The sequence below is a fragment of the Heliangelus exortis genome, chromosome 3 (assembly GCF_036169615.1).
Source record: "Heliangelus exortis chromosome 3, bHelExo1.hap1, whole genome shotgun sequence".
In the NCBI taxonomy this organism is placed as follows: Eukaryota; Metazoa; Chordata; class Aves; order Apodiformes; family Trochilidae; genus Heliangelus; species Heliangelus exortis.
Window position 1 is genome coordinate 58,328,596 of NC_092424.1, and position 23,928 is coordinate 58,352,523.

At 36.7% G+C, this 23,928-nt stretch overlaps 1 protein-coding gene across 4 annotated transcripts in view; it reads left to right on the forward strand.

The window, feature by feature from the left end:
- Nucleotides 1-23,055, forward strand: part of HBS1L (HBS1 like translational GTPase) — a 58,282-nt gene extending 35,227 nt beyond the window's left edge. For all 4 annotated transcript variants that reach the window (XM_071740852.1, XM_071740851.1, XM_071740853.1 and 1 more), the window contains 13 exons: nt 4,667-4,923; nt 5,391-5,556; nt 7,138-7,255; nt 9,825-9,971; nt 10,661-10,735; nt 11,516-11,633; nt 11,828-11,896; nt 15,205-15,309; nt 17,346-17,436; nt 19,009-19,117; nt 19,567-19,667; nt 20,580-20,724; nt 22,380-23,055. In XM_071740852.1, coding sequence (XP_071596953.1) covers nt 4,667-4,923; nt 5,391-5,556; nt 7,138-7,255; nt 9,825-9,971; nt 10,661-10,735; nt 11,516-11,633; nt 11,828-11,896; nt 15,205-15,309; nt 17,346-17,436; nt 19,009-19,117; nt 19,567-19,667; nt 20,580-20,724; nt 22,380-22,391 — 1,513 coding nt within the window. In that variant the 3' untranslated portion in view covers nt 22,392-23,055. The remainder of the gene's footprint in view (nt 1-4,666; nt 4,924-5,390; nt 5,557-7,137; nt 7,256-9,824; nt 9,972-10,660; nt 10,736-11,515; nt 11,634-11,827; nt 11,897-15,204; nt 15,310-17,345; nt 17,437-19,008; nt 19,118-19,566; nt 19,668-20,579; nt 20,725-22,379) is intronic.
- The last annotated feature ends 873 nt before the right edge of the window (nt 23,056-23,928 follow it).

Genomic DNA, 23,928 nt, shown 5'->3' on the forward strand with positions numbered 1-23,928 from the left:
GGTACAACTGGACTTCATCACAAAATTCCTATCAATGTCATCTTTATCTCCATCTATGGTTTTTCTACTACAGTTCTTATAAACTGGAGTTTTACATGGGGACCTTGGTGGATTAAATTCATCTAGACAGAAGCTGATAAAATGTAAGGAATCTTAAGTGAGTGAAAAAGATCTGCCAGCTAATTCTGGATAGTAGGGATTGATATTTTTAGTTCTAATAAAGACTATTTAAAATGCTTGTTCAAAACAAAAAAAAAAGCAAATACAGAATTTTATATCTCTGATACTTTAACAAGTGCCACACCGTGTGTATGTGTCCCTGCTCCATAGGGAAGGAGGAGATGAGAAGAATGTTTCCTCATCTGTTGACTGGATAGGCTCAGGAAGGTGGTTGGCTCTAATATGCTTCTCAGCTGCTCTGCTTCTCTGCAGGGACCCTAAAATAGTTGGTATCATGCTTACTCCTAGATAAGTGACAGAAAAAAAAAAAAAAAAAGTGGCCTGGTAGTCACTTCAGATAAATCTTTGATATCATTAAGGTATTTTTAAATTCACCTCACTTATTTCATGGTACCGCTGAAATATTAATCAAGAATAAGCTGCTTTTGCTGTGGAAATTGGATGCATGTTAAGGCATTTAGCTTTAAGTGGGAGAAAGAGGTAAGAAGTGCAAAAGGTAAAAGTGTAGAAGTTAAAAGCACATGATTTGGAACACAGCCACTCCATGAATATAGAAGAAATCAAAATTTAAACTGCAAAATTAGTGGTGTATTTGAAGACTTCTGCTTCAAGGAGTCCATGATGGCCTCCTTTATTCTTTTGTATTATGAGCCATTGTGGAGGCTCTACAGGGTACGAGGACTTGAAGAAGTGGGGAGGAGGCCTTGACTGTATTGGCATAATATTTTTCCTTCTTTGTTGTAGGACAGTGAAATCTGCACTGCTGATTCTTTTCCTAACAGTTGGAGCTTTACTGATTTCTTTCCAGTTTCTGTGGAAAGTCTGTGCAAAATGTTGTGATTAAGTAGCACTACCATTGTCTTGCAGGCTTATAATGACTTTGTATGCATGTGTTTCTAAGCTTGAAAAACAAAGCCCAACATCAACCCCTGCCTCAACTCTGACTGTCAGAGTTGGCTTTTTTTCTTAATTTATCTTCTGGAGTATTGACATCATAAGGATGAGTTGTCAGGGAAAAGAATGAATCTGTGTTTAGTAACACCTAAGAAAAACTGGTTCTTTTGACACTTTTCATATTCTTGTTGCATTGATAACTGTAGTGCAGAGGGTTTAGAATAATACAGATTTCTAAGTACATAGCTTCTATCACTGACCAAAAGCACAGTGTTACAAATTTGGATTCTAGAAAACTTGTAACTGTGCCCTCTATTCTCACCCCCAAATATTTTTATGGTGCTTGTGCAAGCACCATTAAAGGTTGATTGTTTAGCAGGTACAACCTAGTTTTTGTTATAATTTTATGGGATCTTAAAAAAGATGCATGGATCATGTTTTTAAAACTAGTATTAAAAAAACAGCCCAGCATTGTCAAAAACTGTTCTTTGACTAGCTGTTCAATCTTTATGATTCAGTCCTGTTAAGAGGTATGACCTCATAATAATACATTAATCTTTTTAAAATTGAACACATTATTAAAAGTCATGTATTGCTTTGGGAATTGATTGCCTTTGTTGCTGGGTACTCTTAGTTGAATTATCTACAAAAAATGGAGTTTGCTAACTTCTGACTGTTTTTTTGATTCTCTAGCAAAACTCTACCAGGCTTTTTCTTCCTGTTAAGTCTTGAAGGAAGCCAGTAGAACACCTAAGAACAAAAAAGTGATTATTTTAGCCAGCCTGACCAATATTGCGTAACTAATAATTTTGAAAGGGGAAATAAGTGTAGACATTTCCTATAATGACTGTAAGTACTCCGAAAGAGTCAGTTGTACAAAAATAATTCACTAAGCTTCGAGACTAGAAGATTGAAAATTATGTTTAAAAGCTAAATTATGCAAAGTTGATCTTCAGCAGATAAGCTTTCAGATTCTTCTTTGAATGCACCATAGTGTGAACTTGTCAACAGTTCTGTGAGATTTAGTGTCTTCTAACATGTATTTTAACAACATATGTGGTATTATTTAATACTTTTGTATGTCTGCTGATTTCGTAACAAAAAGTTGTGGAGGCTCTTTTGATGTTTGTGCCTGAATTTTGGTGGTCAGGCTTTCTTGAACATACAGCCTCAGTGCACATACAAGGTACTTAATGGTTCTGTCCTTTTGAAGAAGTCAAGACTTGAGTAATTAATGTGGGTTAGTGGCTCAAAGTGATTTGGCAAACAGGCACAGACATTGGCAAACTGAGACCACTCTTGGTAGTTCCATCAAGTTCTTACACTAAGATACAAGCAACTGGTTAGGAGGTGCTCTTCCTCCAAATACAGGTTTTCCTTAGTACGGTAGCTCAACATGACTCAGACCAAGTTGCAACTTTGCTCCTGAAGATCCTTGCTAATACAATCAACTTATGTATACCCTCAACTGCCTGCATAAATTACTAGGTACTATTATGCTATTCCTAAATATTTTGTCTTCTGACAGAGGATGGAGTCAAGCTTTTCTCAGGGGTGACCAACAGTAGGACAAGGGGCAATGGTTATAAACTGGAGCACAGGTAGTTCCATATAAATATTAGGAAGAATTTTTTCAGTGGAGGGTGACAGAGCACTGGCACAGGCTGCCCAGGGAAGCTGTGGAGTCTCCTTCCCTGGAGACATTCAGAGGCCACCTGGATGTGTTCCTGTGTGACCTGCTGTAGGTGACCCTGTGCTGGCAGGGGGGGTTGGACTTGATGATCTGTTGAGGTCCCTTCCAGCCCCTCACATTCTGTGATTCTGTGATTATGCAGAAGCACAAGGACCATCTGTGCCCCTGTAACCAGAGTCTCTGGCATAAACAAAGTTCTTTGCTTAGCTATTTTGAGAGATGTGCTTGTATATCCAGCCTTGATGTGAGACCCTGGCCTTGGGTTGTGGAACTGTATCCAGAAAACCTGAATGCTCACATTTCTGTTTTGGGATCTCACAATCAAGAGAAACTCGGCTTTGGGCCTTATAAAAAAGGTGTCAATCAATTGTCTGCAGTAGTAGTGATTACATAGGTGGGTTTTAAGATTGAGAGGAAAAAAAGGACACCTACAAAATGTCCCGTGTTGCTTAGTGGTATAAAGAGGGGATAATTTTGTTCTCAGTCTGATTATTTCCTTGGTTTAATTTTCATATTGTAACTCTTGAACTGCTTTGTTCAGTAGATTAACATGCTTGGACTGTATTGTTTCCTGAGAATATATGCAAGGCAAAGGGGCTAGTACAATGCCAGCATGCAGACAGAAAATTGTAAATATTATCAAATAAAACCAGAGATACCTCAAAGTGGGATTCTAAAGTACCAAAATGTTTTGTTTGCAGAAGTTGAAAGAAAGGAAAACCGGAAAGTTGATTTGTGGTACATAAACAGAAAGTGGAGAGTAAAAAAAATCACACTGAATGTGGGAGACACTTGAGTCTGAGAGTCATGAATCCATTCTATAGAAAGCAGTATAGTGGTACTGTATTGGAAAGTATTTCCAGTTTTCCAGGGGAAAAAGCCTCTTCTTAGATAAGGTTTTATATGCAGTATTTTATAGGTGTTTTCAATATATTGTAATGGTCCGTAGTTTTTTAGAATAGAGTTTGCTGTGCTACAGTGTTTCCACACCTGTAATAACTGCATCTGTTCCTGTCTCACTGCTTACATTAAAATTTCACTGCAGAGCTCTGTCAGCCAGTAAGAAAGCTGTTGCTCTCTTGAAAATGTTATGTATAGTTTGTTTTTTAGGGGTCATCTTTGCCATAACAGGCAAGTAATCATATTGTATATTCTCAGATCTCTTGTGTAAATTAGGAAATAACCTTATTTACAATTCAGAGAGCAAGTATAAAATAATATGTTTAGGAGTATTTTAATATTAGGATTATTTACTATTAGAATCAGTATAGTAATCTGAGGAAGAACACAGTATTGGAGAAGAGGAGGTAGGGAACCCAAAACTCCTTAATCCTAGAATCCTTGTTCTATGCATAGAACATATTTGCTCAGTATTAATAGATATAAATTGCCTGCTATAGCTGTATATAAGTATTGCACTTTACATTGCAGTTCAGTTATGCTTACTGTCTAGTCTTATGCTGTATTGCTCTTCTTGTAATTAAACATTGGTATCTGCAATACTTGTAGTTTATGTGGATGCTGCTGTGTAATTGATGCTACAAAGTTGACTTGGGTTCTTCAGATACAACTCTGTAGTTGCTCTGCACAACTGTCCTTTCCCTCCCTGTTAGAAGTGGCTGTGCAAAGCTATTTTTTATCAGTTTCATTTTACAAGATTATTTCTTATCTTGCTTTTGAACACAGTGCTTTTCAGACAAGATATTCAGAGCTGGTATCTGTGCAGCTTGTATCCAGCTGCTTATCGCATCCACCTTAATGGCCTTATCACATACTCCTCTTTCTGGGGCTTACAAGATAGTGAAGGGAAAACTCAGTTTCTGTCCTATGTGTCTACAGCTTCTTTGTCAGTTGCAATCCTTGGTGTCTTTTTTTGTTTGTTTGTTTCTTTTTCCCCAGTGTGGTTGCTGAAGAAAACGGCCATACTAACACACCTCATAAAGGACTCTTAACTGAGGATGCCCGTGCAGCTTCTGGGGTACTTGAGGCAGTCTCAAAATCTACTTCTTCACCCCAAGTAGTGCAGGGTTCAGAAGAGCAGAACACAGTGCCTACTCCAGTAAAAAAGTCGAGCAAGACAAAACCACAAATAGATGTGAAAGCCGAGTTGGAGAAGAGACAAGGAGGGAAGCAACTTCTTAATTTGGTGGTAATAGGTAATACACTTAAATTACATTTTTGACAACATTGAGATTAAAAACTGTGTTGATTGAATCTGAAAGTGATACACAAGCAAAACTGCCCTCTTTCCAGGGAAGGGGAATATCATACTGTTTTCAGTCACCTCTGCTTGACCATTATTCATTGGAGGCAATACATTTAGCTGTCCTTGACTAGGACCTAACTGCCTTTTCACAGTACAGTAAAATATACTTTGGTTTGGATTAATTCTTGCTGTGTTTTCTTTTTAGTATGAATTTGGAAATGCTATATGGCTGTCATGCTGACTGCTTCAATAAACTGTCTCTCTGTATTGTTGTCTTAAAGGATTGTGAAAATCTGTGGATTGCATAAGCATTATTACTACATGTGATTTTCATATGGTTTTAGTGTATTTCTTCATGTACTGTGTTTAAAATGGGTAAAGTAATACAATTGATGTAGTATTTATTTCCTTTCACAGGACATGTTGATGCAGGTAAAAGTACTTTAATGGGTCATCTTCTCTACCTTTTGGGAAATGTGAACAAAAGAACTATGCACAAATATGAACAGGAATCTAAGAAGGCTGGCAAGGCTTCGTTTGCCTATGCATGGGTTTTGGATGAAACTGGCGAAGAAAGAGAAAGGTAGAAATATCTTCTAATAGGAATTACCTTTTTCTTTTTTTTTTTTTTTTTTCTGAAAGAGTAACCATCTTCAGCATCAACCTAATTGATGTCAGGCAGTCCATATCAAATGTATAACTACTATTGCTTTTAAAGGAGGATACACTTTAGCAGTGTTCCTTACTCTATATAGCTAAACATTTAATAGAATCATACAGTGGTATCATTTATGAAGTGCACATACAAACCTGATGAAGGTATGTGCATGTACAGAGAAGGGTGGGAACAATCCCAAAGTGGCCAAACAAAATTTTAAAATCAGCTTTACAGCAGTTAAGGCTGATGATATTGTAGTTGTAGCATTGTCATGACATTAGGGTCTGATGATGTCAAAGAGGAAAAGCTAAAAGGGCAAAGGGCTTTTTCTTAATCCCTTTAGCTGGGTGTACACCAAACTTGGAAGATCAGCTCCTTTCACAGATCTTTAGTAGAGTAATGAGAAGAGGGTAGATTAACTCAAATATTTGGAGAAATTCTTCACTATGAGGTGGTGAGATGCTGGAACAGGCTGCCTAGAGACATTGTGGATTCCCCCTCCCTGGAAGTGTTCAAATCCAGGTTAAAAGGGGCTTTGAGCAACCTGATTTAGTGGGAGGTACCTGGGCCCATACAGGGTGGTTGGAACTAGGTGAACTTTAAGGTCTTTTCCAACCCGAACCATTCTATGATCCTCTGATCTGTGACTTTTTTTTAATATCCAACAGTTGTGTGTTTAGGTACCAAATTTCTCTTCAGAAGACAAGTTGTAATTACTGAGGGAGATATTTTCTGAGTTATTTTTGATTGATTCTGTTTTTTGTTTTCTTTTAGAACAGAAAACTTAATGTAAAAAATTCTGCCACCACCTGTAAATGTTTGGTGTTTTGAGGGTGTTATTTTGTTTAGTTTTTTGGCATTGGAAGTATTATATTTCAAAAATTAACTAATGTGAGAAGTTTTCTCCCTTGGAAGTTCCTATCTTTATAGTTTTTAAAGGGCATATGACTAACCCAGATGCTGACGTATGCATGATAGCTCCTTGCATTTGATCAGATCAATCCTATCCTATGTGCTGTGCAGAATATGTGGTTGTCAGTGGAACTGAGACACAAGTGCTGCAATCCCTCCCTGATAATCAGCAGTTCTGCATGTAGATCTTTGCAAATGTTTAGCTGTATTCCTACAGTCCCATACCCTTTACTTCTTTTATTCCTGGGTGTATTTCCATTGTTCTGTGGTGCCCTTTTCGGAAGGTATAAGAATTAAAAGTAGAATTAGTAATGGTTTAAATATGCAGTACAATTTTCATGTTTCCACTGTGCTTGTGCAGACATAACCTAAGGGTGCATGCAATTAATACTCTGAATGTTTGTTTTTGCCTAGAGTCACATTTTTAGAGGTTTGCTTTTCTATCAATCAGGTTTTTTTTTTTTAATTAGGCTAAATCAAATGAAAGCTATGAAGTGTACAGTTTAATGATTGTGTTTCTAGTAGCATATTTTATATGTCTATGAAGCTTTCAAAGCAGTTTTAATGGTGCATTGCACATATGCTTTGTTTAAGGGGAGTGACAATGGATGTGGGAATGACCAAATTCGAGACAAAGACTAAAGTAATCACACTGATGGATGCTCCAGGCCACAAAGACTTCATTCCAAATATGATCACTGGTGCTGCACAGGTACAGATGATCTAAAACTATTTTTCCAATAGCATTATTTATCACTTTTTCTTGAATTGGTTTTTTTCTTCCAAAATAAACGATGAAATGGAATTGCTGATGGCACTGAGATGTCTTTGAAATGTTCATGTGTTTCATAAGCTTAAAAAAGAATGTGTTTCGCTAACTTTAAAGGCATTGCTTTTATTTTATGAAGACATTAATTTCTTGAAGAAGACTTTTATTAGGAAAGTAATTTGGATCCAAAGTTGTAGTTCAATAAAAGCAGAGTTGAGCTTTGAAAGTCATTCAAATGTGGCATTTGTCTACTCAGCAAGAAGTTCTGTGAAAGTGGCCTTGTAGGTATTTGGACATTTGAAAATGTCTTTTATATGGGATGATCTCTGAGGTCCCTTCCAACCCAGCCTATTCTATGATTCTATGATTCTATGGGATAAGAAAACATATCAGAGATAACAAAGTTTAAGCAGAATGCATCTGCTCTGTCAGTAGGACATTTACAGAGCCTATATGCTGCTTGCTTTAGGAGCAGTACGTGTGGCAAGTCAGAAATGTTGGGCACTACCCATTGAATTCAGTATGGCACTTAGCATTCACATATAGGTTAGTTATTTAGTTTATGGAAATAAATCAGAGAATGGAAGAATAATGTGGTTACATGATAAAATGTGTTGATTTTTTTTTCCCCTTTCTTAATGTTAAGCTACTGTGTAGAGGTTTTAGCACTGTGCATATCATTACAGTCTGAAATGTGAGTCTTATCTTAAGATCTCACTAAGGATGGGTATTGTTAGTATGATTTTATAGATACATAGAGAACTATGCTGTCAGAAAACTGATTTGCCCCAAGCAGAGCCTGGGTAGGAATTCAGACCTTTTGACCTAGTGGTTATGCTGCAGAATCATCAGAAATTTGCAAATTACAGTGTAGAGCTTGTACAGTCACCTACATTGTGGAGCATATTTTGTAGGAAGTTCAGGATTTTTAAAATTAGAAATAGATTTTTAGTTCTAGAACAGTGGAAAATGGAAAATGTCCAAGTTGACTTGGACATGCTATTTTCTTTACGACTTCAACTTAAAATTTGTCTTCTGAGGGAAAAGTAATATAGGCAGAAGTGTTAGGAGGAGACTTTGATATCCACCAGCAGTATCAGTATCAGCTCAGCAGAAAGTGAGGCTGGCTAAACAAAACTTGGTATCTCTGTGTTCTCTCAGCTCTGTGGATAGTGAGGGACTGGTCTATTCTGAAGCCTGCTGAGAAATCACTGAAACTTTGCAAGATAGCAAACATGGAAATGGCTGTGATGCCTTTTTATCTTGGAGAATTCTGTTAGGAGGTGAAACCCAACTGCTGTTACGCAAAATGTAAATCTGCCTTATCAGGGCCAGGATCTGGCCTTTGATATATATGGTTAATTCATGTAAGTCTGGAGGTATGGTTTTTATAATTCAGAAAATACAGGATTTTTGGTTTGTTCTGGGTTTTTTTGTTTGTTTTTTTTTTGTTTTGGTTTGGGGTTTTTTGTTTTGTTTTTTTGTTTGTTTTTGTTTTGGTTTTTGTTTTGGTTTTTGTTTTTTTTTTCTGAGAGAGAATTTCACTGCAATGCACTTCTGAGGCTGAGAGGTATGGGGAAATTATTCCCTTATCCTTTTGTAGTTCTCATGCACCATCTCTATGAGCTGTGGGGATTTCATGCCTAGGACAAGGCAGGGGGAGTATAGAGCCAGGACAAAGTGTTATCTGCTTCTTTTCCTGACATCCTGAAGCATAAGCATGCAAGGAAAGAAAAGTAACACCACTTTTTCTCCTCTCCATTTTTCCATCTAATCAGTCTTATGACATTGTCATGTACCTGTCTCTTGTCAGTAGGACCTTTATTGTTCACATATGTTGCTGTTGCTCAGCACGTGATGATGGTCTAATGGGCTGTTACTTACCAAGCAGGAAAACCAGAAAAAATAATAGCAACATTTAAGGCTAACAGCAAAATCTGTGGGTGTTCTCTGTGTTTATGTGCTGACTTCTTTGCAGTGCTGTAGACTGTGTAGTAGCTACTTGCTCCTAGTGCTGTGACATAGAGTTTGCCTAGATGATAAAACAGGCCACTTCAACTTTTTCATCTTGTGATTTTGGTATGATCCAGTGTGTTGAGTGGACTGTGAAGTATTTACATCCAACATGCCACTTGTTATGTTTGCAGCTTCTCACTAGGAAGATGTTCATTCTAAGGCAGGGAGAACTGGATGTTGGGGTCATACCCTTTCTTAAGTTTTAGTTGAGCTCTGTGCAGAACGTCCATGGTGTGCAGTTTGAAGAGGACAGGTTCCCCAAACCAGCAGCTGGGTTGTATTTAGCAGATGATGGTGGTTTATGACATGAGATGATAAAATACCATAATATCTCACTGAAGTGTACATGACACAGATAGGACTGAGCAGTTGGAATCACATATGAATCGCATCAGTATTCCTCCTATGTAAAGTATGTTTTGTGTGAAATGCTGCAAATTGACATACTTGGATTATTTCAACCTCTTAACCGTTTTTTATTGTTTTTTCAATCTAGGCTGATGTGGCTATTTTGGTTGTGGATGCTAGCAGAGGAGAGTTTGAAGCAGGGTTTGAGACAGGTGGACAAACTCGAGAACATGGATTATTAGTGCGCTCTCTTGGAGTGACCCAGCTAGCTGTTGCAGTCAATAAAATGGACCAGGTACATGCTTAATTTTTTCATTTAATTAAAAGGCTTCCATCAAGGATTGTGGACCCTAAGTTTAAGCATCAGTACTATAAAACTATTAGTAAGGTATTTTTTTCTTTCTTTATTCACAGCTCTGTCTCTTTTGTTTAGACTTTACAATACTTCTAATTTATGAGTGTATTTTCAAAGTACACTTGGCAGTTTTTGGTGGTACTCTAAAATGAGTAGAGGTCTCTCTTGTACCTCTGAAAATCTCACATAAGCAGTTAACCAAGTAGCATCTGCAAGGACATCTTGGTCATCATTCAGGTCAAGACCCCAAGAGCTTTATTGAACCTGTAAAATGTGTCAAATATTACTAGATGTGTTTTAGATTATTACTGTCATATATATATATATATTTCTTTCCAAATCTGAGTTCTGTGTAAACTTAAAAAAAAAAAAAAAAAAAAAGGCGGGGGGGGTTGCTGTTCTGGAACAAATCACACTAAAGGGGCTCATCAATTAAGAGATGTGTTATTTGCTGTCAGTGATTGCTAATGTTAATGTGTGTGGTTTTATGTATTCAACTATGAATCCACATGGAAAACTCGTATTTGTGAGAAGAGTTGGTACTACAGAGTTGATGACATGCCAGTTCTGTGTTCAAGTCATTGTTAAAATCTGACAATTTTATTACTGTAATCTGTTTGCTCTTTTAGGTTAATTGGCAACAGGAAAGATTTCAGGAAATTACGAGTAAGCTTGGCCAGTTTCTCAAACAAGCTGGCTTTAAGGTAATGTAAATTTTTGGCATCTGTTGCTTTAAGTGTTTGAGTGGGATGAGCTTTTCTCACAGAGCAGTTATTCTGTGCCACTTCCCTACATCTACTATGTGCACATGGTATAACAGATTGCTTTTCTTAGTGGTAGTGGTACATTGAACTCTGGATAAGTTTAGTAAGTTCTTTAATACTCTGTCATAATCTTATGACATAATTTTAAGTCTGTTGAATCTTTGGGGCACTCTCCTCATTTGTAGTTTGGGATTATTGTCTACAAAGCAGGACAGACCAAGGATCATCTGTCTTAATGTTCAGGATTACATGAGGGACACCAGAGACTTTTATACCAGAGCTGGTGGCAAGGTGTATTATGAACTCATAAAAACATTCCTCATTTTCTATTCATGGCTGTTCACACAATTTTTTAGTTCTAATTGCTATCCATTGGGACTGGATGTGTCCTTCCTGAAATCCCTATACAAAAGCCAGCAATTCAAAGCTAAGTTTTGCCTGTTAGATGCAGAATTGTTTTACCTAAACTCAGTTTCTAGTTCTTAGTGTGGTTATCATCATGTTTAAATATCTCAGACTCTTTGTTGGAGCACTGTGATTAGGCAACAGGTAAACAAAGGAAATGTATCCACCAAGTAAGTAATCTTCCTTCTCTGGGGGAAGTACAAATGGGCCTACTGTTCTTTTATAGCTTAGATGCATATTATTGAAAAAATGTACCTCTTGCTTCTGCTAGATGATCCTGTAGTATGCTTAATTTCTGTTTGTTTTCTTAATTAGGAATCAGATGTGGCTTATATCCCAACCAGTGGCCTTGGTGGTGAAAATCTGGTCACAAGAGGTCAGTCAAGTGACCTCACACAGTGGTATAAAGGAAAGTGTCTGTTAGAGCAAATTGGTGAGTGCAATTTCCTAATTTAAAAGCTAATACATCTTATGTACACTGTATTCTTAGTCCGAAATAAAGCTTTTATTTTGGGGGAAGTGTAGGGCAATGTTTTTGGTATGCAGGGTTGTTGGTTTATCTGTAAGTGAGAAGTTGCTTACAGAACAATACAGAAATTCTAAATGGTCTTATCAATTTATTTACAGATTCATTCAAGCCACCACAGAGATCAGTGGATAAACCATTCAGGTTGTGTGTTGCTGATGTTTTCAAAGGTTGGTTATTTTTATAATACTTTCACTGTTACTTCACTTGTCTTTAACACAAATTGAGAGAAATGTTGTAAAAATAAAGACTTAAAGTAGGAGCTTTGTGTGTGTCAGTGGTTTGAAACAGGAATAATAAGTTTTCAAGCACTTTCCTGTGTCAAATTTTAGGTAGTACCATGAAGGAAGAAGCACACTAGAAAAGATACTGAGTAGGAAAATCTTCATCACCAGCTAATTAGCCATGTAGTTGATGGTTCTGAGGGACAGAACTTGGGAGTTTCTCTTTCCCAAACTAGTTCAGGTTGCCTAAATTAATGTTTCTTAAACTTTTTACACATGTGGCTTTGGACTCTTCTGCTTCCCACTCTTAGATTTTTAAAAAGTTTGACATGTTCCTTTTATGTTCATTGTAGTAAAAAAAGATAAATTCCTTCATTTTCTTTTAAGGGTTTGGAGAGCTGAGGTGGAAGAACAGGGTGGTGGTGAAAGTGTTACAACCAGCCAAAGGATTTAATGAAAGGCAGTTAGCTGTTGCCTGGCACTAATAGGGATATGGACAAGTATATGTGACCAGTTGTTATTGCCATTGTCTGGAGAAAATAGACTACCTTGAGCCCTTAATTTTTTCATGGTAGACTTGATATTTTTTTCAGTTAAATACCTTTATATTTACAAGTAATTTAAAATAAATAAGATTAGTAACATCTCATTTGAAATATTCAATAGAATGATGGAATAATTTTGGTTGGAAAAGACCTTTAAGATCATTGAGTCCAACTATTAACCTGGCATGCTGCCAAATCCATCACTAAATGATGTCCCTGAGCAGCACATCTGTATGTCTTTTAGTTCTCTTGAGAAATGTTGCAGACAAAATGACAGTGTGATTTGAAATATTATAAATATTTTAATCACATATTATTATTGAAATTCATATTTTTAAAGAAATTGTATATAGGGTGTTTATAGGGGAAGTACAAACAAAGCAGATCAAATTACTGATAAGAATTGGAAAAATGAGTTTTGTGCAATTTTAATGTAGGTCTTTGACAAAACACTAGATGCTGTAGGTGCCCTGGGATTACCTCACTTGAGGTACTGAAGCTAAAATGTTAAATATTGAAACGTTTAATAAAAATTTACCCTAGTGTGTTACCACTAGTTTGGTTATCTAGGCTGTCATGGTATATTTTTTATATTGATTTTATGAGCTGTGGGAAAGTGTGTTAGGATTATTGATTGAGATCTTTCAAAGTATTATCACAACTTTGTGGCAATAATCATTTTTGTGTTGAGCTGTCTCAAAAAATTGTGATTTTCAGTAAGTCTGATCTGTGGAGAAGTCTGATTTTTTTGCTAGAGTATTTTTTGCTGATTTTTTGAATAGTAGCTTTGTAAGGGACTCAATTTACAGATACAGGGTTTATCACTAAATGTGGTCTGTTAGGTGTTTTTTAGGCTATTTTTTTCTTACCTTGTGATCTCTAAACTTAATTAAATTGGATGCCACCAGAGAGGGTAGCTGCAGGTACGAGTACATGAAGCAACAGTTGTTCTCAGCTATATTGCAGTGCCTGTGCCTGCTCAGGAGGTGCTTGTCCAAAAAAGTGTATAAAAAGTGAGAGTGTTGAGTGTACTCTTATGTAGCCTGGAAAACCCCTGTCTTTGTGAAGGTTACCCACACACATGATTCATCTACCCCAGCCTGATTTTAGCTGCTGTCCTCCAGAGTCCTCATTATCTCCAGGCAAACTGTGTCCTGATTCAGGAGGTCCCTGTGAATTCCTTCACTGCTGTATCAGTCCCCACTTCCCATGTTGTAAATGCTGTCTGGGATCTGACTGGACACAACCTTAGAAAAGCCTTGTCCAATAGTCAAATCCTCAGGACAACATGTCTGGACAGAACCTGAGTACCAAAATACAGAGAAATTTGGTCATTTTTTATGCCCTGATTCTGTCCCTTGCTATGCATTTTATACTTGCATTAATTTCAGGGGAAGCTGAAGGAACTTGATACTTTGCAGGAAGCAGTCAGCATGGGAGAGGGCAGAGCTTCAAATACCACACTGGTTTATCAAGCCAGAGCTGGTGATGGTGTGAAAAAAAAAGAGAAGTGGCTCTTGATTGTGCTTGGGAATGTGGAACCAGTTAATTTTTCTGATTGTCTGCAAGTGCTTGGAGAGCCAGCTTTATCTTCTTTTGTGTACCATAGGGAGGTGGTATATGGACTGTGACTTGGGTATCCTTTCTCTTGCAAGTATCTGCCTCTCCAGTTTCCTCTTCTTTTGATGTCTGATGTCATCTGTTAATTGAATGCATCCATCTTATTTGCTGGAATGAATAAAGGAAAATTAGCTTGCTGGCACACTGCTGGTATTTTTCCAACTAGATAGGTGGAAGGGTTCATCAATAATAGTGGTGAATGCAAAAGAACAGGTTGGTAGTATGTGAGCTCAAGACTTGAGATCAACTTGCTCTTTTGAATTCAACTTTAAGCTTTTAATCTAATGAGACACACAACATACTAAGATGCTTGCTTATTACTGAATTCTAGTGTTCAGCAAAAGATGTATTTGTTGTTTGTATGGAGACTGAAAATGTAGAAGTGATTCTACAGTCACTTCAGAAAATTCTTTTTAAGCACAGGTGCAAACACATACTAAAGAGATGAAACATTTCTTAAGGTGCATGTTCATAAATGTGCATGATCTATTGAAAATACCTGATATATTACTGAAATAATGAGCAGAGTATTAGGATACCAAAGAAGAAAAACTTTGCAGACCTTTTGTTCAGAAATACTTAAGTTATCCATGATGCTCCTCGTATTAAATAGAACCGGATCAATATTTGACTTTCCAAGAGTAAGAGTAATATGAAGACAGAGGATGTAGGATTCTGACAGTTAAACAGTAAATGGCATAGGAATATACTCCTGTATTTTTATGAGAGGACTGTGATTATTTTTTTTGTTGTTGTTGTAGTGAGAAAGTGCTGTATTAAAATAAAAAAAAAAAAAGGTGTTTAAGCTGTTATTAAAAAACTAAAGAATATTTCTTCATGTACCTACATTGCTTTAAAGAAGGATATTTCTCTCAGTTTTGAAAAACATAAGATCTAGATGTTCTGAATGTTTCAATTTCATTATGATGCATAACGGTCTAACTTGCAAGTACTGAGCAATCTACTGGGGAAAAAACAACATGTTCATTTTATTGAAAAACTAATATATGCACTGCTGAAGGGCTAGGTTCTGATGGGAAATTGACCTTACTGTGACTTTTTTTGAAAATATTACTGTGTTTATTACAGACCAAGGATCAGGATTTTGTGTGACTGGTAAAATAGAAGCAGGATATATTCAGGTTGGAGATCGACTTCTGGCAATGCCTCCCAATGAAACTTGCACTGCAAAAGGTAGAGTCTTCACAAGTGTGTTTACTTTCAGGTCAATACTGGGCCAGAAGCAGTTACTGAAACGGTAATAGACTGTCAAACTGATACTAACTGTCAAACATAAAATGTGAAAGCCTAAAACGAATTTCTTTAGATGTGACTGTGTCTGTATAAATATGTCTCTGAGGAGTATGTGAAATCTTGCATTATTTTTTTAAATCTTTTCCTTTTTTTTTACCATATCAGACATTCCAAGTGCTATGACTTTTGACATTGTTTTACAAAGAACCTGTAAAAGCATCGGAGTACCAGCGATGTCCATAAAGATGCAATACAGGAGTCATTAATATTCAGCTTTCTTGTGGAGTGTTGCTGCTGTTAGAAAGTGTGAGGATGTTGAACAAATTTTAGAAATTATTCTTATGGATTAGATATAAAAAAGCTTGAGAATTAACTTTCTGCTGTCTGATGTTCATGAGATTTGTCACTGACCCTAACATAATATAAAACCTTTCATGTTATAATTGTTCTGAGCAATTACAAAAGAGAAAAAAACCTGCATTTAAATTTCAAAAATGTAATTTCTGAAAAGGGGAGTATCTAAGTCAAGACATAAAATTTTTAGCTGTTTCATGATGAAAGTTGCTGTCTTTGTACTGATGAGTTTGGTTTGTTTCCTATGCGAACAGGAAGATAAACTTATTTTATTTTCCTACATTCGACAATCAATAAGAAAACTAAGTCCTCAAAATAAATCAATAGGCTTCTTTATCAGTTTAGCCTGAATTCAGCAATCTGCTGGTTCAACTACCATTTTCTGTTCCAAAATCAACTCTATTTTTTGCTAATTTGAGCTCTTGAGTACATCTGTTTATACAGTTGTATGCAAGTCGTTCATATGCACCAGAATGTTACAGAAACATGGATGGATATCCTGTGAGACTACTGTAGCCACTCCTCTGTTTTGAGAGGGAAGGAAATAGCATGGAAAAAGAAGTGTTTAAGCTGAGTGTCCCCAGTGGTACATTTCTATGGTTTTTCTTTTGTACTGCCTCTCATATGGCAGAAATGCAGGTGAAGTATGGGGGTACTAGTTCATTAGGCACATATTATTTATATTTAATGTAAAGAAGACATCATTTAATTTGTCATGCAATATTTACTAAAGGTAGTGTGCGCACTAGGATTCCAGTTTTTTATTTCAAGAGGCTGGATTTCACTTACTCTGTGAGAATGACATATATGGAAAATAATTATCAACACTGCTTAAAACCAGTACTAAATATGCTGGTAGTTGAGTGATGCTTTCTGGCATGGTTTTTACAAGTGGTTTTGAGAACAGATTTGCAAAACAATAAATACAATCTGTAGCAAAATAGAAGTAGATCCTATAAATGTATGCATTATTTGTAAAAAGTGGTGAGTGTTTTTCTTTCCTTCTTGGTGTCTGCTGGGAACCTTAGAATGTTAAGTCAGGAGCAATTAGCTTTATTCTCTTCCACCAGGCAGTTTATCTTCTAAAGTGATGAAAATACATCACAAGAAGAATAAAATTACTTTTGAGGATGCTTTCTAAGAGACGCGATGTCGCGAACAGAAGGCGTCGGTTATGCTTTTTTTATGAAAGAGTCAGCAAACCCACTTAAAGCAAATGAAAGTTGACAGAGTACCATTAAATATATGAAAGATGCGGTCTAGGGTGTGCATCTGCCTCAAAGGATGGGTGGGGCAGATTCGGAGATGTTGGTACTACAGTATTTTCAGGACTGCGTCATCCGCACTGTGTGGCAAGTGCCAGGTCCTTTCTTCTGGCTTAAATAAAGCCATTTATTCTGCAGGGTGGGGTGAGAGAACAGTGAATCCTGACCAAGGAGAAAGGAGAAAAAAACAAAAAAAAAAAAAGCTTTCTCAGTTAAGAAGCTTTTACTCTTAACCCATTCATAGTGAAAATTGATGAGTAATGGTTGATGAAGCACAAATGGCCCAAACAGAGCTGTTTGTTTGTAGCTCAGAACCTAGGTACTTCACTGTGAGGTTCTGTTCTTACTCATTTCCAGGAATCACGCTGCACGATGAACCAGTTGATTGGGCTGCAGCAGGAGATCACGTTAGTCTCACTTTGACCGGCATGGATATCATCAAAATCAAGTGAGCAAAAAGGGGTTTCAGTCTAAGTAACGGTTTGTTTTTAATGAAAAGCTCTATAACTATTACACTTAAGAATCAGCAGTTTACTTGAAGAATGATGTGGCTACCAGGATATTTAAAACCAAAGTGATACATATCATCTGGTTTGCATGTACAAACGTTGGAAACATCTGCTACATGTACAACGGCAATCTTAAGAAGTACTCTTAGTTTTTACACTTTGCCTTGGTGCTGACACTGGTAACCCTCAGGGCCTTTTTCCTTAAGACTTGCCTTTGGACCTTATAATTGCTGAATTAAGTAAATCCTTGCTACTAAGTAAAAAAAAAAAATCTTGAAGAGTGTGTTGAATTATAACTCATTTAACAAAACACATCCAAACAACTGCAGTTTCATACCAATAAGTACATCTGTACAAGTGGAATTGATGGAGACTTTTTTGAACACATCTATCTGCTTGTAACATTTGGTTTGGTAAATGTTTTGTTGACCCTTTTTTGTCTGATACATTCAGCAAGACACAGAAAATCTCTTTGTGTCTGTTTCAGTCTCTAGGTTTCATGCTAAATGTTAGCCTCCAGCTTTTACATAAGTCTCACTTTTTCAGGCTAGAAAATTGGATCCATAATTTGTTCAGCTTTTTTACATTCCAGTGGGGCTTTGGACAGCAAACTTTCAAGCTGCTGTTTGAAAAACTCCATGCATTGGTAGTTCTGCAAACTAATGCTCTGCTTTTAAGGGGAAAAGTACAGGCTTTTCTGTATTGTCATTTCATAATGGAGTGTGATTCTCTGTGGTAAATGGAGGGGAAAAAAAGCATTATTTTACTTGTTGAATGAAGGCTTGAGTCAACTTGTTACCTTGATGTCATTCATCTTTTGGAGAGATTTTAGATCTAGCAAGAAAAGGTGCTAAGTTTTAAGTCCTCTTGATATTGATGAAATCTGATTATATCTGATGTATAGATTTAATCATGCTGTGTTTTCTCTTCAGGCCTGTTTTTCTGCCTGGGATTAATTTTCATTTTAGATGGCTAAAATCAGCCACTGTGAAAAAGCTGTGTCTAGTCTACCTTACTGACTTTTCAAGAGCAGCAGTTTTCTTGTGACTCCATGTAGGGTTCTTTGGAAATGAGTGCTGCTGAGAGCTTAAATTTTAAGAGCTCTGATCACGATGTTCCTTAACCTACAAAACAGCTCAGTTGCAGGCAGCAGCACTACAACTTTGGGCACCCTGCAGTGTTTTATGCTATTGATCTGGGACAGTTTATCTCTGAATGAAAGTCTAATTCTTCAAAGAACCTACGCACAGGAAACAGTGACATTTTTAGAAACTGATTAGCAGTGGACGTAATTGTTCACTGAACTAGACAGAGCTCTTCATGCATACCCACAAAATACTGTAGACATTGTCTAGGAATTGATTTTACTACGGGCTTTAATACAGTGTTCCAGATTTATGTAATTTTCTTTGAGCCAGGTTATATTAAAGTGGTGTTGACTTAAATATTTTTCTTCTGACAGTACCAGTGATTAACATTTTTATCTCAGATTTTGTTCTGCTCTCTTTTAGTGTTGGTTGTGTCTTTTGTGATCCCAAGGAGCCCATTAGAGTTTGCACTCGTTTCAGAGCTCGAGTTCTCATCTTCAATATTGAGGTTCCAATCACTAAGGGATTTCCTGTAAGTCTCTGAAAGTTCCCATGTTCATTACTGGTTGCTGAGGGCTTTTCCTCTCCATGATTGACCCCCCAGATATGAAAGGTATTTAATGTCTAGAAGTGCTTTTGTCTCTCCAGAGAAAATGTGTTCTGTAATTTCAAGGGGATGTAAGGGGCTATCATGGCTACAGAACAGCACTGAAGTGGCAAAAGCAGAGCATTTAAGAATGAAAAATGTATTTATGATGAACTAACACATGTGTTATGATATGACTTTGTGTCATATCTTTGGAGTTCACAAAGTTTAGGAACTAGGAAGTGTTACTGATGTGAGGCAGAAGCTCCTGTGGAAGATGTTTTATGAGCATTTGTTTAAAAAATTAGTCTTAAATATGGTTGACCTTTTCAAGTAAGAACACCTAGGATTTCTGATTGTTGTAGAATGTTTTTTAATTAAAAAAATATTTTTAGGTGCTTTTACACTATCAAACCATAAGTGAACCTGCTACTATTAAAAAACTCCTGAGTGTCCTGCACAAAAGCACTGGTGAAGTGACAAAGAAAAAACCTAAGTAAGTGACTTGAATCATTACTCAAGAAATGGGCTGACTTTTGATTAGTATGTAGTATATCAAACAGTATATCAAACAAAATCTATTTTTAAGCAGTGATGTGTTTTTAAGAATAAGCTTTGATTGTTTTAGGTAGTTTCATATTTAGATTTTTTTTCTGTTGTAACTGTTTACTGTCTTCTGTTTACAGTTAGAAAAAACTCCTACCCACTTGATAAATTCTGAACACATGAGAAGTAAAATGACTTGCCTAAGGTCATTTGCAGAATTGGGAATGAATCCTAGATTACCAGTTCTGCACGTAAAGGATTATATATTTTTTTACATTATCTCTTCCTGTAATACATGCAGTCCTTGGTATAATTCTGGAGAAGGGTTACTGTCTAAAAAAAATTAAACTAGACAGTGGTCAGAGGAAAAAAAGATTTATGGAATCTTCTCATACAAGTTAGACTATGAGAACATCCCTCTGGTTATTCAAAGCTGTATTTGAGTAGAAATGCTGTTTTATGCCTACAGTGTTATGAGAATAACCCTTTTCCAGAAGGTAATGGGAAGAAAAATCATGATTCTACAGAGCAGTGAATTGGTTCTTTAGTTACTGAGTTTGAAATATGGCCTGATTTCTACTAGAGAGGGAAAAATAGGTATTAATGAGATAATTGCCTTCCAACCAATTGGCCAAATGTTGAAGTGGATGTCCTTTTTTTTAAAGAAAACTTGGATGCCTTTTTAAATTATCTGCTTTAGGCAAATGAGTTTTCAGTCAGGTGGCTTGGGTTATACTTTAAATAAAGTGTGATCATTGTACTCTTGGCTTTCAAAGTTGATTGTTCTCATTTATTCACTGCTTACTTCTTCATTTATGCATGCATGTATTTATAATGGAATTTTCTGCTTATTTACCTTCAGGTTCTTGGCTAAAGGTCAGAATGCTCTAATAGAACTACAAACTCAAAGACCTGTTGCTCTAGAGCTATATAAAGATTTTAAAGAGCTTGGAAGATTTATGTTACGCTATAGTGGTTCCACTATTGCTGCAGGAGTTGTCACAGAGGTATGACTTTTTTGTAAAGGACTTCCTCTCCTGTGAAGGAACAATGTTAACTTTCACATGGCATTTGGTTTTCATAGTCAAGACCTGGTTTACGTCCTTTGGCATTAAAAAGTTCATAGAATGTCAGGTTGGAAGGGATCTCAAGGATCATCTGGTCCAGCCCCTCTAATATTATTGTATATATGAGATGTCTCAGCACCCTGTTGAGCTGAAACTTAAAACTGTCCAAAGTGGGGGAATCCACCACTTCCCCTGGGAGACCATTCCAATGTCTGACTGTCCTCATGGGGAAAAATTTCCCTCTTGTGTTCAAACACAATCTCCCCAGGAGTGACTTGTGCCCATTGCCCCTTGTCTTTTCTGTGTGACTCCTTGTAAACAGGGAGTCTCCATCTGCTTTGTAGCTGCCCTTTAAGAACTGGAACACTGTAATAAGGTCTCCCCTAAGCTTTCTCTTCTCAAGGCTGAACAAACCCAGTTTCCTCAGACTTTCCTTGTATGGCAGGTGCTCTAGTCCTGTGATCATCCTTGTGGCTCTTCTCTGGACCCTCTCCAGGCTGTCTGTATCCTTTTTGTACAGCAGGGATTAAAACTCAGTGCAATACGCCACGTGGAGTCTGACAGGCAAGGAGTAGAGCAGCACGATGACTTCTGTATTACTATGGATGATACATTGAACTTCAAAAAGTTCCTGTTAATTTGCTCTGTTGAAAAAGAGACACTGCTTCAGCAAGATGCAAGGAGAACTTAGCACAGTTCAATTTATTAGGACCCAAAATGACTCTGTTTAGAATTTTTGAGAGTTGTGCATTTTCTCTCAAATTAAAAAAAATAACCCTTCACTAATTAAACACGTATTGGTATTTCTGAAATCTGATTCCCTCTAGAAATATACCAGAAATAGTTTGTTAGTAAGAGGTGTTTGCCATTTTTACTGTGGCTATACCAGATCTTCTTCTGGTAGATTAAAGACAGTTGTACATTTTATTCTTACCAGTGCCCATAAGCATTTTCTGATCTTGTGTAACTGAGAGGAGGCAAAAGCTGTGGGGCTTAATATAAATGTTTTGCCTTCTGTTATAAGCAAGCATTATGAATGTCCCTCTGTCACTAAAAATATTCCCATGATTTTTGGATTAGAATTTAAGTTCCAATTCTAGGCTTGCGGAGAATAATTTAGTCACATTAACAAAGTTCTAGTACTGTGACTTAAAGCTGAGTCATATAATGTCAAAACTTGAAACTAGAGTTTGAGAATTTCTGGCTTCTCCCTGTGTGTGTAGGAATGATCTGATTGGTCTGTCAGAGACTTTAGGCTTTATGGAGCTTTAATGCTCTTAGCAACCTGTCTGGTTTTAAATAGGATCCAGAATTAAGTCTTTAATCTCTCACCCATTTTTCATTAAATTTAATTTATAGTGAATGTTGTCCTGTTTAGATCTATGATACTCAATGTTTGTAGAACTGGGGACTAAATAACTCTGACTGTTATTTGGGAATTACTATTTTAATACTTACAGTCTTATTCCAGAGAACTTCAGAGCAAAAGGAATTATGTTTTCCATAACTGTACCATGTTAATGAAAGCTGTGATCATTTTACATTTAGTACTTCATTTTTCACCATTGTTTTTTTCCATTTGTTTATATTTTTAGATTAAAGAATGACAGTGGTGCCAGAACTTCCACCATCCAACCAAAATACAAACTTCTTTTTAAGAATTCAGTTACTTCAGTTGAAGGAACAAGTGCAGTTAACTGGGAAGAAGATGATGATGATGATGATGACAAAAGTTAATAGTGTGGGATGCCTGGAGAGCACTTCATCAGTCTCTCTGCTGCAGAACAAGATGCCAGCTGACAAGGAACTGCTAATGTTGCACTTCTCAATCTTCAGAATCTCATCTGTTCCTCCCTGTGGAATATAGCCCTTGGACAGCTTGATGGAAAAATCTTAGAAAGCTAAATTAGAGAAAAAGATGATGAAAGATGTTTCATGATTCATCATCATGAAACAAACTCCTTACTTCCAGATATAAATTGTTTACATATTTTCTTTGATTTGCTTTTTTGCTGCACATTAACTCAGTAAAATAACTTTATTGGTCTAATATATTTTTAGGTTTGAGTTGAATGAGTGTTCAGGGGAAAAAAATATTTACTTTGTTTTCAAGAGAATGGCATGTAGTATTATCCCAGGATTGTTTTCCCTGTATTAAAATTTATTTAAAAAAAAAAAAAAATTCTTTTGCTGTGTAGTGGAAGCTGTGCCAAATTGGCTAATTTTATTTTTTAAACTGTCAGAATAATAAAATAACTTTGTCTGAGCATACTTTTTCTCCTTCATCTTTGGTTACTTAGGCACTTCTAAACTGTGTTTAATTAGTCTTTACTTCCCACAAGTCAGAAGCTTACTCTGAAACTTATGAGTTAGAATGTGAAAATGGCCTGCAGCTTGTGTTTCCGTGGAAATAATTTCAGTTTTTTTCATGTTAGTACAGCTACTGCACATACACATCTCTTTCATCCAGACTTCCTCCTCTTTTGAGCAAGAGCTGACAGTTTAATCTTGGGGTGTATGCTAAAGCCAGATTATTATGCTCACTCGAGCCTGTAACTCCTTGCTTTTCAGTAATAACCTCCCAAATGAGAAGAGTCCCTCTGCTACCTCCAGCATAAGCTCAGGACAGACACACTTCATTACAGCTTGGGAGAGGTTTTTTTCAGTAGGAAGTGTGAGGGGACCTCAGGTATTTCAGGAGCTGTACTTGAGTCTGGGGTGGAGACAACTCTGCTTTGACCATACACAGTGTAGTGTGAGGAAGGAACTGCAATACTTGCCCCAGAGCTTGAGTCACTGTGGTTAACTGAAGGAAAGTAGTGAAGAACACAAAAAGCCTATGATTGTTATTTAGTTCAAATTCATGCATGCTTCATAACTACTCTTTCCACATGCTCTTTTCCATAGGTAACATTTATTTCACTTAACATGCTTTAGGTCCAAGTCAGCAGATACCTGCAGTTGACCATATCAATAGACTGTACGAGTGACTACATGCACATTTGTAGAAGTATCAGCAATGCTTTATATGGAAATTACTTTTGTAAAAATCTTGTGAATCTGAGTTATCTGAAAACTGTCATTGCCAAAATGTAGGCTTATGAATTATCACTATTTGTTAGGTCTTTTCATAGTCCAGAAATT